This window comes from Tenrec ecaudatus, chromosome X, assembly GCF_050624435.1.
Source record: "Tenrec ecaudatus isolate mTenEca1 chromosome X, mTenEca1.hap1, whole genome shotgun sequence".
Classification (NCBI taxonomy): domain Eukaryota; kingdom Metazoa; phylum Chordata; class Mammalia; order Afrosoricida; family Tenrecidae; genus Tenrec; species Tenrec ecaudatus.
In genome coordinates, this window is record NC_134548.1 from 254,830 (window position 1) to 269,916 (window position 15,087).

General features: G+C 62.2%; 1 protein-coding gene across 1 annotated transcript; it reads left to right on the forward strand.

Moving 5' to 3' along the window:
* Positions 1-5,703: 5,703 nt before the first annotated feature.
* LOC142434769 (short stature homeobox protein) lies at positions 5,704-14,809 on the forward strand. Its single transcript, XM_075539380.1, has 5 exons — positions 5,704-5,989; positions 8,810-9,018; positions 12,608-12,665; positions 12,960-13,048; positions 14,564-14,809. Exons 1-5 carry the CDS (start codon positions 5,704-5,706, stop codon positions 14,807-14,809), a joined length of 888 nt encoding a protein of 295 aa, XP_075395495.1.
* Positions 14,810-15,087: the final 278 nt, after the last annotated feature.

Below are 15,087 nucleotides of genomic sequence, written 5' to 3' on the forward strand. Positions count from 1 at the left end.
GCGAGACCGCAGTGGGTCAGGAGAGGAGTTCGGCCACGGGGAACGCAGAGGGACCCAGAAATGCGCTATGCAAACCGAAATGTCTCCCAAACCCCGGTGTGTGTGTGTGTGTGTGTGTGTGTGTGTGTGTGTGTGTGTGTGTGTGTGTGTAAGTCACCATCCTCATCTGTGACCTTGACCACAGAAGCCCGGTCGCTCAGAGAAACAGAACGCCCAGTGGCGTGCGCTCCACCCTGACCAGGCGAAATTTACTCCCTGAAGAAAGAGAGAGAGGAAGTAAGGAAAACCGAAAAAGAAAGAGCGGAAAGAATAAAGAAAGAGAAAGAGGAAAAATAAAGAAATTGCCCTTCAATAAGAACAGAAGGCAGGGGACGGGCGCTCGGTCTGCCTCCGAGAAACACGGTTTATTTCTGCCCTCGGTCGCCAGGAAGGACGCAGTCCGGCTGGCGCGCACCCGCAGGAGGAAATGAACGAAGGAGGGAGACATTTTACCCGGGCTGGCGATTTTGCATGCGCCCGCAAGTGCCCCTGGCCCCCATAAATTCTGGGATTTGAAGCAAAAGTGAAAGGAAATTGGAGGAGGGTGAGGTGGGGGGTAGAACAACTGGTGCAACTTCCAGGGGCGGCCCACCCTGGAGCCAAAGGCCAGCCGAGCGGCTGGGGTGGGGGACACCCCTGACCCCGTCCGCTCACAGCCAAGCCACAGCCGTGAAAATCTATGAGCCTGGCGAGAGGGGCACGCCCGTTAGCACGATCAATCGATCATCGATCCACACCGGGCAAGCCCCCCCCCACCGTCCGCCAGCCAACGCGGGGCTCGCGATGGAGACGGGTGGGCAGGGGGCAGCGAGTGGGTGGGACGGGGAAAGAGACGCTTCTGCCCCCCACCCCTCAAATACGTGAAGACGAGTGTGAAATCCCGGCCTGGGATCGATACTGATAAATATTTAACAAACGTGCAAAGAGAGAGGGAGTGTGTGTGTGTGTGTGTGTGTGTGTGTGGTGTGTGTGTGTGTGTGTGTTGGGGGTGGGATTGTTGTTTTAAAATGCTGGGTCTTTGAGGCCGAGCGCATCTACACCCGCCCCCCACCCTGCCCGAGTTCTGATAAGAATACGAAGTGTCTTTCTCAAGCAAGCTTTGGCACGGGGCGTGGAAGGGGCTCCCCTGGCAGCTGGTCTTTCCCCAGCGGGCGGCGGGCCTGGAAGGGCACACGGCTGCTGCCTCCCCTCGGCCCCCCCTCCCCTGTCAGGTCCCCGCGGCCCACAACCCAGGCCTTTTGCTTCAGGGCAGGGAACTGGATTGAGCGCGAATGAATTCGGGCTGGTCCAGGGGGCCGCTCTGAAACGTCACTGGAAGCCCCTAGGCCTCCTTTCCAGGAACGCAAGAAAGCAAACGTTGAACGCTTGGATAGCAGCCCACTCCTTTCCCTTCGCACTTATTGGAAGAAAAAGGAAGGGGGGGAAAGCAAATAAACAAACAAAACCACAATTAAAACAAAACACCCTCTATGTGGGGGGTCAACCGCGAAGTGACCCCCACCCACTAACACCGGCGCCTCATCTGAAGTCCAGAAAAGCCCCATCTTTCTCTCAGACCTGCAAAGGCTCCAAGAGGGGTGGGTGCGCGCACGGCCTAGGTCCTACCCAGCCAGGCCCCACCCAGGGGACCCAGGCTGCGCGTGTGCTGGGGGCTGGCGGGGGTGGGGGGCTCTGGAGAATGCCCCGGGAGGGCAGAGAGCCCCTGGAGCGCCACCAACGCGTCTCAGGACGTCCCAGGACGTCAGACGGCAGGCTGGGCCCAGGGGCGCGCGCGGGGGGGAAAAGGCTTGGGGGACAGGGGGGCTGCGGCACGAAATTCTATTGCTTGAAGATGGATTTCACCCGGAGTAGTGTCTGTGGGTCCCAGCGGGACAGGGCAGCACCTGGAGCCCGGCTCCCCAGAAGCGTGAGCAAGTGAAGCGGCTGCCTCTCTGCGCCCCCGCGGGTGGGCGGGTCGCGGGGGTCCCCTGGGAATGCGGCTGTCTGTCCAGACCGGGAGTCGAGGGGGCTGCGTGGACTGGGGGCCGGCAGGTAGGCGACCGCACACTCGGGGAGCCCTGCCCGCCCCAAGCTTCTCCTCCACCACTGCGCGGGGCAGGAGCCCTTAGGGGCGACCTTGAGGTCTCCCGATATGCTGATTATTTTTAATTTCCCTTCCATAGCACTTTGTCCGCTTCTTTGCGGATTTGGAAAACAAATCCAGGGCGAAGTGGGAGTCTGGGGCCTGGCTCACCAGCGGGGCGCTCAAACGACGGGGCCTAATTCCAACTGGAGAAGGCAGAGCGGGGCCTTGGGACGTCCTGATGGACTGGGGGGTGTGGTTTTTCCCTTAGCCCCCTTTTCAATGTTTCCTTTACGGCTGCTGTTTTGGGGTGAGATAGATGCATTGGTCCCCACGCAAGAACTTTGTCCAGACCCCCCCCCCCACCTTCCCCAGCCCTGAGAGGAGGCTTGGAAGGTCAATCTTCCCACCACTAGATCCTCCTGGCCCCCACAGGGGGGTGGGTGTGGACACACAAATGTCTCTTGCACATGCAATTCTCTGCCCCACCCCCTGCAGAGAGCTCAGGCCCTCTTTCTGCCCCAGCCCACCAGCCAAACGCACTGGGGCCTTTCAGCTGCAGACCCGGAGGCTTGGGGCCCTGGCTTGAAATGCCTAAGAATTCAGCTGAGGGAGTTCTGGCTAATGCAGTAACACCGGGACAGTCACCCTAAGACTTGCTCCCCCTCTCAACGCCCTTTCTTCTAAGGGCCAGCCATTCGGAGGAAGCCAAGGGCAGGGTCTGGTTGCCCAGGGTGTTCCCGTGGGGGTGGAGGACAAGGGGGGGAAGGACGGGGGGGGGGCAAGCTCAGAGATGGAGGGCCAGGAGGTGGCCTTCAGGTCCAGACAGGCGCTGGCGGAGCCAAGTTCACTTTTACATAACTCGATCTCACTGGTGGGAGGGCCTGAGAGATCAGGCTCAGCTGGAAGGCCACATGGTTTGGAGGGAGGCTGGGGCGGGGGGTGTTGAAAAGCATTCGTCTGTATGGGGAATCTAAATTGGGATTTCAGTGCATGTGTGTGTCCGTGAGGGTGAGGGCAGGGGGGAAGATCTAATTCTTGCCCAGCCTTCAGACCTAGCCCAGTATCGCCCACGCCCCACCCCTGAAGGATTCCTGGGGAGACGCAGCTTCTTCCAAGGCCCCCCTTTCCCTGCAGCCCGGAGGGAGGGAGGGGAGGGAGGGGGCTGAGGTCAAAGCCCTGCGCTGGGGGCGGGGCTGGACGCCTGAGCCACACCCTCCCTGCAGTCTGCGTTAGCCAGCGCCTCACAGGGCCTGGGTGGGGACTGGTCCGGCGAGAAGGGTCCTGGGGCTGCTGCGCTGTGGAGCGTTCAATGGGGTTGGGGTGGGGGAGGGGCTGGGGTTCTTGAGAGCTGAACTCAGGGCGAGGACAGCACTATGGGGGAATCCAGGGAGGGTCTGCTCTCTGCCTTGCAAGACCCCGGAAGTTGGCAGGCCCCTCGTTGTAAATCACACATGCGCGCGCGCGCGTACACACACACACACTGGCTCTCTCTGTGTCTCTCTTGGTGCCAGGGGCTTTCTGTCTCTCTGTCTCTCCTGGTGTCACTGTCTCTCCGTGTTTCCCTCCCCCTTCTCCTCTCCCTTTCCATCCCCCCCTCTTTCTCCCCCCTCCCAATATTCTCTAGGCCCTTCTCTATCCTATGGGAGAAGGCTCAGCTGGTGGGGGTGGAGGAGGGCCTGGACACCCGAGTGATGACTGTCCACCCCGGGCTGCCCACTCCTCCTGCCCAGGACCTGACCACGGGCTTCTCCCCCCCCGCCGCCATCCCTCTCAGCGTCCCCCGCGCCCTGGTCGCAGGACTATTTGTAATTCCGCATGGCACCCGGCCTGGGCTTTGATGGGGAGATCTGTGGGCGAAGCTGCCAGGCTGCCTCGTCCGCCTTTGGCGTCCACAGTCGGCGGGAGGCAGGGACTTCGCAGGTCCTCACGCGCGCACGAGGACGCTCGCACGGAGAGAGGGACTACGTTGCCGGCAAGGAGCAGGGCGGGAGCCCGAGAAGCCGGTGGAGACGTGGAGACCAGAGTGAGGGCTGAGACGCAGGCAACGGAAGGCGGGCAGAGAGGAGGAAACGGGGAAGGCGGCGAAGGAAGGGAAAGACGGTCAGAAATGGGGACGGGGGCCAAGGGAAGGGAGGAGGCCGCTTGGAGGAACCAGAAGACCAGGTGCGCCCTTCTAAGTCCCCTGCGCCACCGGCTGCGGGCCGGGCCCTTCCAGAGGCCGTGCCCCCGCGTGAACCCGGCCAGGCGCGGCCTCGAGCTCGGGACATCCCTTCTCCCCCGCGCCCCACCCCCGCGGGCGCCCAGAGGAGACAGCTGGCCCGATCAGCTTGGCGGGTGGCACGGATCCTTGAGTCTGAAGCAGCGAAACCCCACCCGAAAAAGCAAAACCAACGCCCCCACTATTCCCCGCACCCACCCACCCACTCCGCACCCAAAGTCTAGGCTCCTCTCCAATGGAGGGGTCGGGGCCCCTGCCAGGGGAAAGGACAGCAGAGGAGAGGTCCCTGGCATCAGCTTTATTTGCGGAGGGGGCTTTGCAGAGAGAAGGCATCCCCCAGGTCGCCGGGATCCCCAACCAGCAGGACTGGGCTTTGGGGAAGACCCCCGGCGCTGCTATCCGGCCCGGGAGGAGGAAGGTGAAGAGGCAGTCCGGGCACTCCGAAGGCAGGGAACTATGTCCCCCCAGTGAAACCGCTTAGACCCGGTGACCCGGCAGCGTCCGTCTGGCCAGCCGCGCAGGCACCGAAGAACCGCTGCGTACGAACCAGGCTCTCCCCGTTGAGTCTCGGGCGGCCCTCCGCAGTCCTATGGCCGGCAGTCTGAGGGTCGGGCGGACACTGTCCGCTCCGTGGCCTTCCGGGTGCCCGATCGGATCCCTAGCTCACCCCCTCTCTCACCACGGGCTCTGAGGCGCGTACCCACGCGCAGCTCCAACTTGCTCGCTTGGGGCGCCAGGCGCGCGCCGCCGCGTGGCTTCTCTGCGCAGGGTCGGAGAGCACGGTTTCTCGTCCACCAAGTCCGGGTCGAGTTAGGCGCGGGCCACCCGCCCCTGGGTCGAAGGCGCATACCTGCTGGGGTGTGTGGGGGTGGGGGGCCGCCGGCGCCTGCGCGCTCGCGCGCGCTCTCTCTACCCGTGCCTCTCCCCCTCTCTCCCTCTCCCCTCTCTCCCTGTCTTTTCAAAAATCTGATCGTTACCTCTCCACTCCAAGTTGCGCTGGTGCCAAGCGGTGATGAAATGAGAGAGAAGCCAATTGGTGGCGTCGAGGTGTGGGGGAGAGAGAAAGAGAGAGGGAAGGAAAGAGGGGGGGGGAGAGGTGGAGGGGGGAGAGAGGGAGAGAGAGAGGGAGAGAGATAGCGCCCGGCGTGCGCCGCCTGGGCCGAGCCGGCTGCCTCCGTAATTGCGGCGGACAGGGAGCGCGGGGGCTGGGCGAGGGAGCCACGTATAAATAGTGTGAACTCAAATTGAAACGTATAAATAACGGCGGGAGGGCCCTGCCCCTGCGCGCAGCGTCCTCCACGCCCTGGGAGCGCGCGCCCCGCAGCCCGGCTCCCAGCCAGCGCTGCCGCGCCCCGCGGACCCCGCAGCCCCCCGGGCCGCGATGGAGGAGCTCACGGCTTTTGTTTCTAAATCTTTCGACCAGAAATGCAAGGAGGGCGGCGCGGGGGGCGGCGGCGGCGGCGGCGGCAGCGGGAAGAAGGATTTGGTTACCTACCGCGAAGTTTTGGAGGGCGGGCTGGCGCGCTCGCGGGAGCTGGGTAGCTCTGAACCGAACCTGCAGGACATCGCCGAAGGCACGGGCCACTGCCCCATGCCTCTGTTCAAGGACCACGCGGACAGCGAGAAAGACAGGCTGAAGGAGTTCGGCACCGCTCGGGCTGTGGAAGGTAAGCGCGCCCCGGGGCGCCGGCTGCGGACTGCCGGCTCGCTGCGTGCGGGGAGGCCCGGGCGCTTCGGCTAGCTGGGCTCCCGCGCTGCAGCCCGAGCGCGGCCAGGAAGGCCAGGGACATGGAAACAGCAACGTCCTCTGCTCAGAAAGAAACGAAAGCAGAGGCAGGCAGGGAGTAGGGAAAGGCTGGGGGCACTGGGGGCCTGAGCTAGGGTCGCCCTCCCCCGCTCCCAGGGGGCTGTGGCTCTGAGCACCCCCAAGGGAACGTCCCCCAGCTGGCGTGCACCGGCCTTGCACTCCGGACGCGCAGTAAAATTGCTCCCCTCTCCAGCTCTCCCCAGCGTCCACGGCCACCGGCCACCGGAGCTGGCAGCAGCCTGGGAGCTCTCTTGCCTCCCGAACCTGTTCGAGCCGCGGCCTCGTGGAAAACTTGCCTTGGTGCGCGAGAAGGCAGGCCCAGATGTGTCTGTACCCAGACTCGCCCGGTAGAACCAGGGGTCCGGACGCGATGGGAACCGCGCAGGGTAGTTCCAGTCCGGGGTCCTCCTCCCCCGCCCCCCAATCCAGGCTGAGAGAACAGCTGCTGAGCTGCGTGGGCATGGGTCCCCGCGGGCCTGCGCCGGCCTTGTTGGCGCTGCTTCGCGGACGCCTCTTGGGCTTTACAAGCCGGCTGAGAAGAGACGCGTTTCCCCGGGTGCCTCTGGGAACCGGTCGGGGAGGTCCCTGCCGGCCGAGGGTGCACATACATGGCCAGGGGCACGGAGACCCCACTGACAAAAATTCGCCGGGCACCCTCCAGCGGCACAATTCAAAAGAGTCTACATAATACTTCTTTCTTCGACAAAGGGAGAGACCCAGTGGGCACCGACTTTGCGGACAGCTTCTGCGTCCCCCTCCCCGCCCCAGCTCTGCTGTCCATCTGGAGGGGTGGGTGGTCTCCCCAGGAAGTGGTTCTTCCCGGGGAAGCTCCGGCTTCCGGGTGGCCCACCCTGAGCCTCTGGTGCGGGAAGACGCTGAGAGAAAGAAGGCTTTCCCAGGCCTCCCATATGCAGACAGACAGAAAGAGGGGCGCTAGAGTCTTGGGGGTGGAAAAGGGACCCCACCCAACGTCCAGGTCGTCCTGCTGCTAACTAACGGGAGGTTGGTTCTGAGATTCCTTCCGTTTGCGGGACCGGGAGACAGGAGTCTGGATCCAGCTCACAGCTGGGCTCCTTCCTCATCCCAAAGATTTGCAGCCAGGAAGCCAAGCCTTCCCCACCCTTGGGCGCTCCCCATTTCCTTCTTGGAGATGGACCCCCTCTTTACTTTCACCTTGGAGGTCTGGGATGCTCCCCCCTCCTGGACCCCCCCAACAGAAGGCAGCGTCAGGACCCCATTAAAAGAAAACAGACATAGGAGAGTCCGGCCAGTGTGCTGCCCGCTTATCCCAAGATAGGCCGGTTTCTTGGGCTCCCAGAGACACCCAGAATGTGGGGTCTCCCGCCAGCCTTTAGAGAGCTCAATGTGCGTGTGGCGCCTAGGACCCTCCAGCTCAGACTTAGAGAAAGGAAGTGTGGATGGAATAGGGGGTGGGGGTGGGGGTCGTGGTCAGGGGTCCAGTCTGCTGGGGACTCCCTCTTCCTCCTGGGAAGAGTTCTTAGGAAGACCTGGGAACTCCGTTTCTGGGGACCAGGGAGGATAGAAAGCCAGCTTGCTTCCGTGGTGGCCAGGCCTGGTGGGGGGCTGAGAAAGAGACCCAGGAGCAGACCGGTCACAGGGCTGGTGAGGCTTTGGGATCCGGGCACGTGGACACGTGTGTGCTGGCCCCTCAGGGCAAGCACAGCTCCTCCAGGCTCCCGGCTGGGGAGCGGGCTTCTGCCCCCTTACAGTTAGAGGTTCAGAGCTCAGCCTTGTGCCCGGCCCAGCAGGGGTGGCTTACTGAATGTCACCTTGTCACCTTAGTGCTTGGGACGCTCTCTGCCAACCAGGACAGCTCTGCTGCCAGGAAGAAAGAAAAAGAAATCGGAGACTTTTTCAACCCCCCCCCCCCAGTTGCAGCTTTTCACTAGCAGCCCCTGGAGAAGGGGCTTGGGGTGACATTATTTTGAGTCCCAGCACCGGGTGGTAATTCTGCCTTTTGGGGAGAGGGCTTCTCCCTGTGGCTATTGCTCTCTGGCCCTTCGTCTCCGTAACCTCCAGCAAGCACAGCAGGGCCCAGTGTGGGTATCCTCAGGCGGCCCTCTAAGCACCCGGTGGGTGCGGAGGATGCAGCTCCCCGGCACTGGCAGGGCGCAGGGAACCCGACTGAAGAAGGCCTGAGTCTACTGGTCCGCTTGGTGAGATCTCGGAGAGCGCTTGTCCTTCTGGGCAGCTCGGGCCCGGTGGCGTGGAGGCCTGGTCTAGGCACCCCACTGGGCTCAGCCCACATCCCGCATCATCCACTCTCGCTGGGCCTGGACCATGGAACCCGGTCCTGGGACCCAAGCTGCGCTCTTCCTGATGATTCTGGGGCCTGGGAAGATACCTACGCCCCCCACCCCCCCAGCAGTTTCTTTCCTTTTGACTTAAAAAAAAAGAATATCAACAAACCTTCTCTCCTTGCCTTTAAAAGACACCGGAAAGTGAAAGCTAGGCTCTGGTCCACAAGGTTCAGTGGGTCATGGAGGACACGGTCCAGGGGTTAGGGCCCCCCGGCTGGGGCTGCGGGTGGTGGTGGTGGGGTGCATCAGGGCGCCACTGCGTGCGCGTGCCGGCTCCCGGGCCCCTTCCCTGGCCCGGGGCGCCCCTTCGCTGCGCTGGGGCAGCAGCGGCGTCACCGGCGCGCGCGCGCGGTCCGCAGGCCTTTACGAGTGCAAGGAGAAGCGCGAGGACGTGAAGTCGGAGGACGAGGACGGGCAGGCGAAGCTGAAGCAGAGGCGCAGCCGCACCAACTTCACCCTGGAGCAGCTGAACGAGCTGGAGCGGCTCTTCGACGAGACGCACTACCCGGACGCCTTCATGCGCGAGGAGCTGAGCCAGCGGCTGGGGCTCTCGGAGGCGCGCGTGCAGGTAGGGCGTCCCCGCCATGGGGCCCGGGCCGCGCGCCCAGAATCCCCCACCCTTGCCCCGGGCGCGCGCAGACCAGGGGTCTTCCTCCCCGGCTGGGTAGCGCCCCCTCCCCTCACCCGCGCCTGCGCTTGGCTCCCCGGACCTCCCCTCCTTCCCAGCCCCTTCCCACTCGAGGGAGCTAGGCGTCTGGACTGACCAGACTGGGGCCGGATTAGCGCGTCCGGCTTCCCCTCCCGGCAGGCCCGCATTCAGGACTCTCCATCTGGCGGGCCTGGGTCCGCAGGGGCCCCGGGAGGAGGGGGAGAGGGGAGGGAGCGCGCGCGCGAGGCACGTGCGCAGAAGGACCGCTTGGCTTTATCCGGCGGCGCTGTCTTCATGACGTTAAATTGATTAAGGTATTGATGAGGAAGGTTGGTCACCCAGAGTGCCTCTCCCCCGCTCACACCGCGCAGAGGCCCAGGTTCTGGACACGCAGGCAGCTAATTTCGCCAGCTGCCGGCCAGAAGGGCCCTGGGGGTGCGGTGGTGGTGGTGGTGGTGGTGGTGGTGGGTGGGTGTGTGGGAGGGTGGGTGCCCGCTCTCACTGGAAGCCCCCGGCTCAGGAATAAGATAAAGCGCCCCGCCCGCCCGCCCACACCACAGGGTCGGTGGACGGCTCAGGGAGGGAGGGAGCCGGAGACACCGGACAACTGGCCTTTGGTTTGGGGGTGGGTGGGGTGTCAGCTGATTTAAGACAACTTGACCTCAAATTTGTTTATGGAACGCAAAGGCAAGCGTACTTGACGCCATCTTCCATTTTAAAAATAACACACACACCCCTCCACTCTCCAACACCCCAGTCCCCTGCAGGCCTGAGACTACTAAAGTCACCCACCCCAGGCCTTCCCAGCCGGTCTAGGTCCCGCGATTCTCCTCACTTTGCTTCCTGGGAGAACGGGGATGCCTGGCTGTCTGGATTCCCAGAACTATGGACTGTGGCTCACTCTGGGAGAATAGGACTCAGTGTGGCCTTCTTTGGGAAGGTAGAAGGCTAGGCCGTCCCTGGTATTCTCTGGCCTCCTGCTCCCTGCAAAAATGGATTCAGGCCCCCCCCCATCCTAAGATAAATGAATGAAAAGGTTAAACTTTTGCCGAAGGGGGACATCAACTTTACGTCATCTCCCTGTGTCTCGCTACCGGGATCTGTAATATCTCTCAGCCCTTGATGTACTGTTTCTATAAAAATAAATTACTTGTAATTTAATTCCACACTATTTCTTTCAGTACTCTATTACCAAGCAGCACCTAGCTGGCCTAAACCAAGTTGCAGAAAATTGGTTCTTGGGTGCCTGGCTGCAGAACCAGGGAGGGAGGGGTGTGGAGGGGGGGTGAGAAAAGGAGGGAATTATTTTTTAATAGAGAGGGAAAGAGTGAGAGGAGCATGTCAAAGGTGAATTAGAATTTAATGGGTGTAAATAATAATCAAGACAGGCAGGGGGGAGAGAAGAGAGTTTTCTCCTGCCTGTCTCTGTGTATTTTATGTGTGTGTGTGTGGGGGGGGGCTGTTAGTGGGTCCCAAGTCATTTACAAAAAGAAGAATAAAAGCAACAGCGACGATGTCATAAAAGGGAACGCGAGGAAGTGCTCATAAAAATCAATTAGTTCAAGCGCGTCTTCCAGACGGAGACAGACAGAAAGAGAACAGACACACAGAGGGAGATGGTACAGCCTGTCCCCTGTTGTTAGGGTATATAGTTTCAATTTCACGTGGAAATTTGCCGTAAATAAATTGCGTCTCGTATGAAAGCGGGTCTTTACTTATTAACCTTTTTTTTTAGTGCTGGGTTGTGAGGCCCGCACCTCCCAGCTGTCAGGGTCAAATTGAAACTTATGAGACCGCGGTGAAGAGCAGGCAGTAATTTAATTACAACAAATATCTTTGGGTTTATGGCGCAGAGCTAAATTAAATGTCATTATTCACTGTCGGTAATGGAGATCTAGAGAAAATCGTGTTAGGGCGCGCACGCGCGCGCTTGAGAGAAATCGCGCAGCTCCGCTTAATGAAGAAGTCGCGCCCCACACTGCGGTGCTCCGCGCCTCACTTAGCATATTCGGGACTAATTGGAATTGATCGCGGATCACCCCCAAGTCTGATGGATCGTCGCCTAATGCAGCTAATTCGTCAAGTTTATTCTTCATAATGTCTCACTGTCTTTGGCCTCCCAGCCCCTCCCCTTCTCCCGCCGACGGGAGAGTGAACTTGCCTTTTCCAGATGGGAGTAGAACTCTAGTTTTCACAACCTGAATTTTATTCTATTTTTTAGAGGGGCGGGGTGGGAAATTTCTTTCCTCTCTGGTCCCCCACCCCCCACCCCAGCCCAACCCCGAGGACGAGGGCAGACGCCTGGCTCCAGAGGATGGAGAGGCAAGGATCTTGGCGACGCCAGCACGGGGTGTCAAGCTTGACGCTGAAACGACTCTTGGGGGGAGAGCGGATCCTCTCCCGGCCTCCGGGAGGCAAGGCGGTGGGTGGTGGGTGGTGGGGAGTTTCTGGGCTCCAGGCTGAGGCTGAGAACTTGCGGACCTAGGAGCCCGTTCGGAGCACCGGGGACTGCCTGCGGCGACCTAGCCACCGTGCCAGGAAGGTGGCCAGGATGGAGGGCTTGCGGAGGTTCGGGAGGCGCTCGATCCTGCGGGGTCCCCGGTCCCCCCAGAGGCGAGGGCTGGGGCAGCCCTAGAGGGGCGCTTGGGCAGGGTAGGGCAGGGCCGGGCGCGCGCGCGCGCGCGCGCGCGCGCGGGCGGCCTGGGAACTGGCAGGCAGGCGGGCGGGAGCTTCCTTCCTTTGCGACAGGCTCCCCGGTTGGAGCCTCTGGTGGGCAGCCAGAGGGAGTGCGCAGGGGAGTGGGGGGACGGTTTCCTAGCTCTCCCTGAATCCAACCTGGAAATCATACTGCTCCCTGGATGCCCCAGATCCTAGGATTCTTGCCCTGAGGTTGGAGGGGGTACTGCCAGCCTTAGAGACCAAGCTCTCAGCGCCCGAGGCCTGGTGGTCTCCGTCTGCAGTTTGGGGGTACACCTGGATTTACTGGGCACTGCTGCCGAAGTGCATTGGCTGGCCACTTGCGGGGAGTAGGTTTTGGGAAGCAGGAGCAGGAGGAGGCAGGGAGCCCTCAGCTGAACTTGGGGTGCGGGTGGCCATTGGAATGCATGACCTACCTACCCATGCCCCCCCTTCCTAGTAGCTGAAATGGTGTGTGTAGGGGGCGGTATAGGGGAGGCCCTCGCTCAAGGGTGGCCGAGTCAATCGCCCACCCAGAAAGCGAACCTGGTGGTAAGTCCTCCTCACTGTGGGGGGCGGGCAGCGCGCGCCCCCCAGACTTTATGTGTGCAGGTGTGTAGTGTAAGCGTAAGTGAGGTGTCGCCCGAACTCGGGCGGCATTTGGGGGTGCGGGAAGGAGTCAACCCAGCCGGGGTGAGTTTGACAGATGGCAGACACAGGCAGCCACTTAGGCCAGAGTTAGGGCAAAAGCATGGGCAGGGGGGGAGGGGGGGGGAGGCTTGCAGGGGGGTGTCTCTGCTTCCTGGGGCCTCATGCATATGCTCTTTCTCAGGTGTGGTTCCAGAACCGGAGAGCCAAGTGCAGAAAACAGGAGAACCAAATGCATAAAGGTGGGGGGGCGGGAGGAGGGGCTCAGGGAACTTGGGGGGCTGGGGAGGCCAGGGGACTTGGGGGGGCTCTGGAGGCCAGGGGTGTGGGCCAAGAGGGAGGGGGTGGACTGAGAACTGTGGGGAGGGAATCAGATTGATGTGCGGGGAGGGGGGTTGGGGGGTGGAGTGTGCATGGGGGAAGCCTTGGAGGCACGAAGTGATTGGGGGGAGGTGGGCACAGTGGTGGTGGGTGGGAGGGGTCCTGGAAGTTCTGGAAGAGCTGGACAAGACTCAGGGCTCCCTCCTTCCCCACAGGGGTCATCCTGGGTACAGCCAGTCACCTGGACGCCTGCCGGGTCGCCCCCTACGTCAACATGGGCGCGCTGAGAATGCCCTTTCAACAGGTATCTGGTTCCCTCCCTCCCCCTCCCCATTCCTTCCTCCCGCTTCCACGCAGGCCGCTGCCTCTCCCCCTTCCCCCCCCCCCCCAGGCTCCTGCCGCTGCTGCTGCCTCCACCCGCCGCCACCCTGCCCTGGGAAGAAAGGCGTCCGTTTTTTACAAGGGGGCATTTATTACCAGTTGGCACGTATTAAAACCACGCTGTAAAACTCAAAAGTCGCCTTGGGGAGGGTAGAAACACAAATTCAGACACGATCTTGCAAAAAAAAAAAAACACCTTGGAGCAAAACACAAAAATCCCACCCAGCCTGCAGTCCCCTCTCCCCCTCCCCTCCCCCTCCCCCCCCACACCGCTGGCTAAGAGGAGGAAGGACTGGCAGATCCCGGGCCTGGCCGCATCCTGCACGAACCTGGGAGCATTGGGAGGGGGACTCGCCCCCAAGCCACAGGCGCTGGGGAGATGGGCTGCGAGACCCTAGCGCCCTCATCAGGGCCCCCCAGCTCTCATTGGAGGTGCGGCCTCTCCGGGTTCGAGAGGCAGCAAGCAGGGTTTGAGGCTCAGAGAGGCAGCAAGCTTAGCCAGGGTTTGAGGCTCCGGGTAGCCCGTCGGTAGCGCCTCTCAGAACCAAACCCACATCCACTCAAGGCGACCCTACTGGACAGGGCAGAGCGCTGCTCTTCACGCAGCGGCTGGTGGTTTCGAACAGCTTGCCTTGCGGATAAGCAGGGCGTCTTGCTCAACTATTGCTGCAGCCATTGAGTCCATGTCAGGGACCCCTGTGAGTTCTCAAGTAGAAAGGCTGCTGGTGGCTTCCAACTGCCCACCTTGGGGGTCTCAGCCTAACGTGTAAGCCTGAGTCATGGACACAAACGAACAGAGCCCTGTCCTCAAGTGGACACTGACTGACAGTAACCCTGCAGGGCAGAGCAGAGCTGCTCCTGGGGGTCTCCCAGGCTGTCAGTCTTCACGGGAACAGACAGTCTGGTCTTTCTCCTGAGGAGCTAATGGATGGATAGATATGTAGATAGATAGATAGATAGATAGATAGATAGATAGATAGATAGATAAACTCACTGCCATCGAGTGGATGCCGACTCACAGCGACCCTGCAGGACAGGGCGGAGCTGCCCCTGCGGGTTTCTGAGGCGGGAACTCTAGATCGGAGTAGAAAGCTTAGTTTTTTATTCCCAGCAGAGCAGTCTGTGGGTTTGAACTGCCGCCCTTGCAGGGTACTCCCCGGCACATATCCAACTGCTAAGGTGGGGGGGGGGGAGGGCATAATGGTGGCGTCTGTGCTTCGCAGGCTCGAGCCAGAGGTCAGACCCTGATGTGAGGACACTCGGAGGGGCTGTCCGTGACCTCGTCCAGTCCCGACATGTGCTCGGAGCAACTCCTGGGCGCAGGGTCCCGCGCGGGTGTCCAGGGAGTCGCGCCGGGTCCCCGGGGAGAGTGTGTCCAGAATGCAGGTCCTCCAGCTCCACCCGCTAACCGCTCGCTCTCTCCGCTTCGCCTCCGCAGGTGCAGGCGCAGCTGCAGCTGGAGGGCGTGGCACACGGGCACCCGCACCTGCACCCGCACCTGGCGGCGCACGCGCCCTACCTGATGTTCCCGCCGCCGCCCTTCGGGCTGCCCCTCGCCTCGCTGGCGGAGTCCGCCTCGGCCGCCGCCGTCGTGGCCGCGGCCGCCAAGAGCAGCAGCAAGAGCTCCAGCATCGCAGACCTGCGGCTCAAGGCGCGGAAACACGCCGAGGCGCTGGGCCTCTGACCGCCGCGCCGCGCCGCCCCGCACCCCGCCCGCAGCACGACCCCCGCCACCCCTGGCGCCTGGGTGGGCGCGCCCGACCCCGGCCTGACAGACGCCGCCGCCCCAAGCGCAGGCGAGCTGGGGGCGCAGCCCCGACCGACGGACAGACTCGCCGCCGCGCCCCCCTCTGCCGCGGTCGCTCCCCCCTGCATGCGGCTTAGGGGCACGCACTGGGAAGAGCATAAAAGATATATATTAAGTTAAACCTCTCGGGGCTGGTCTCCGCGGAACCGGGCGCG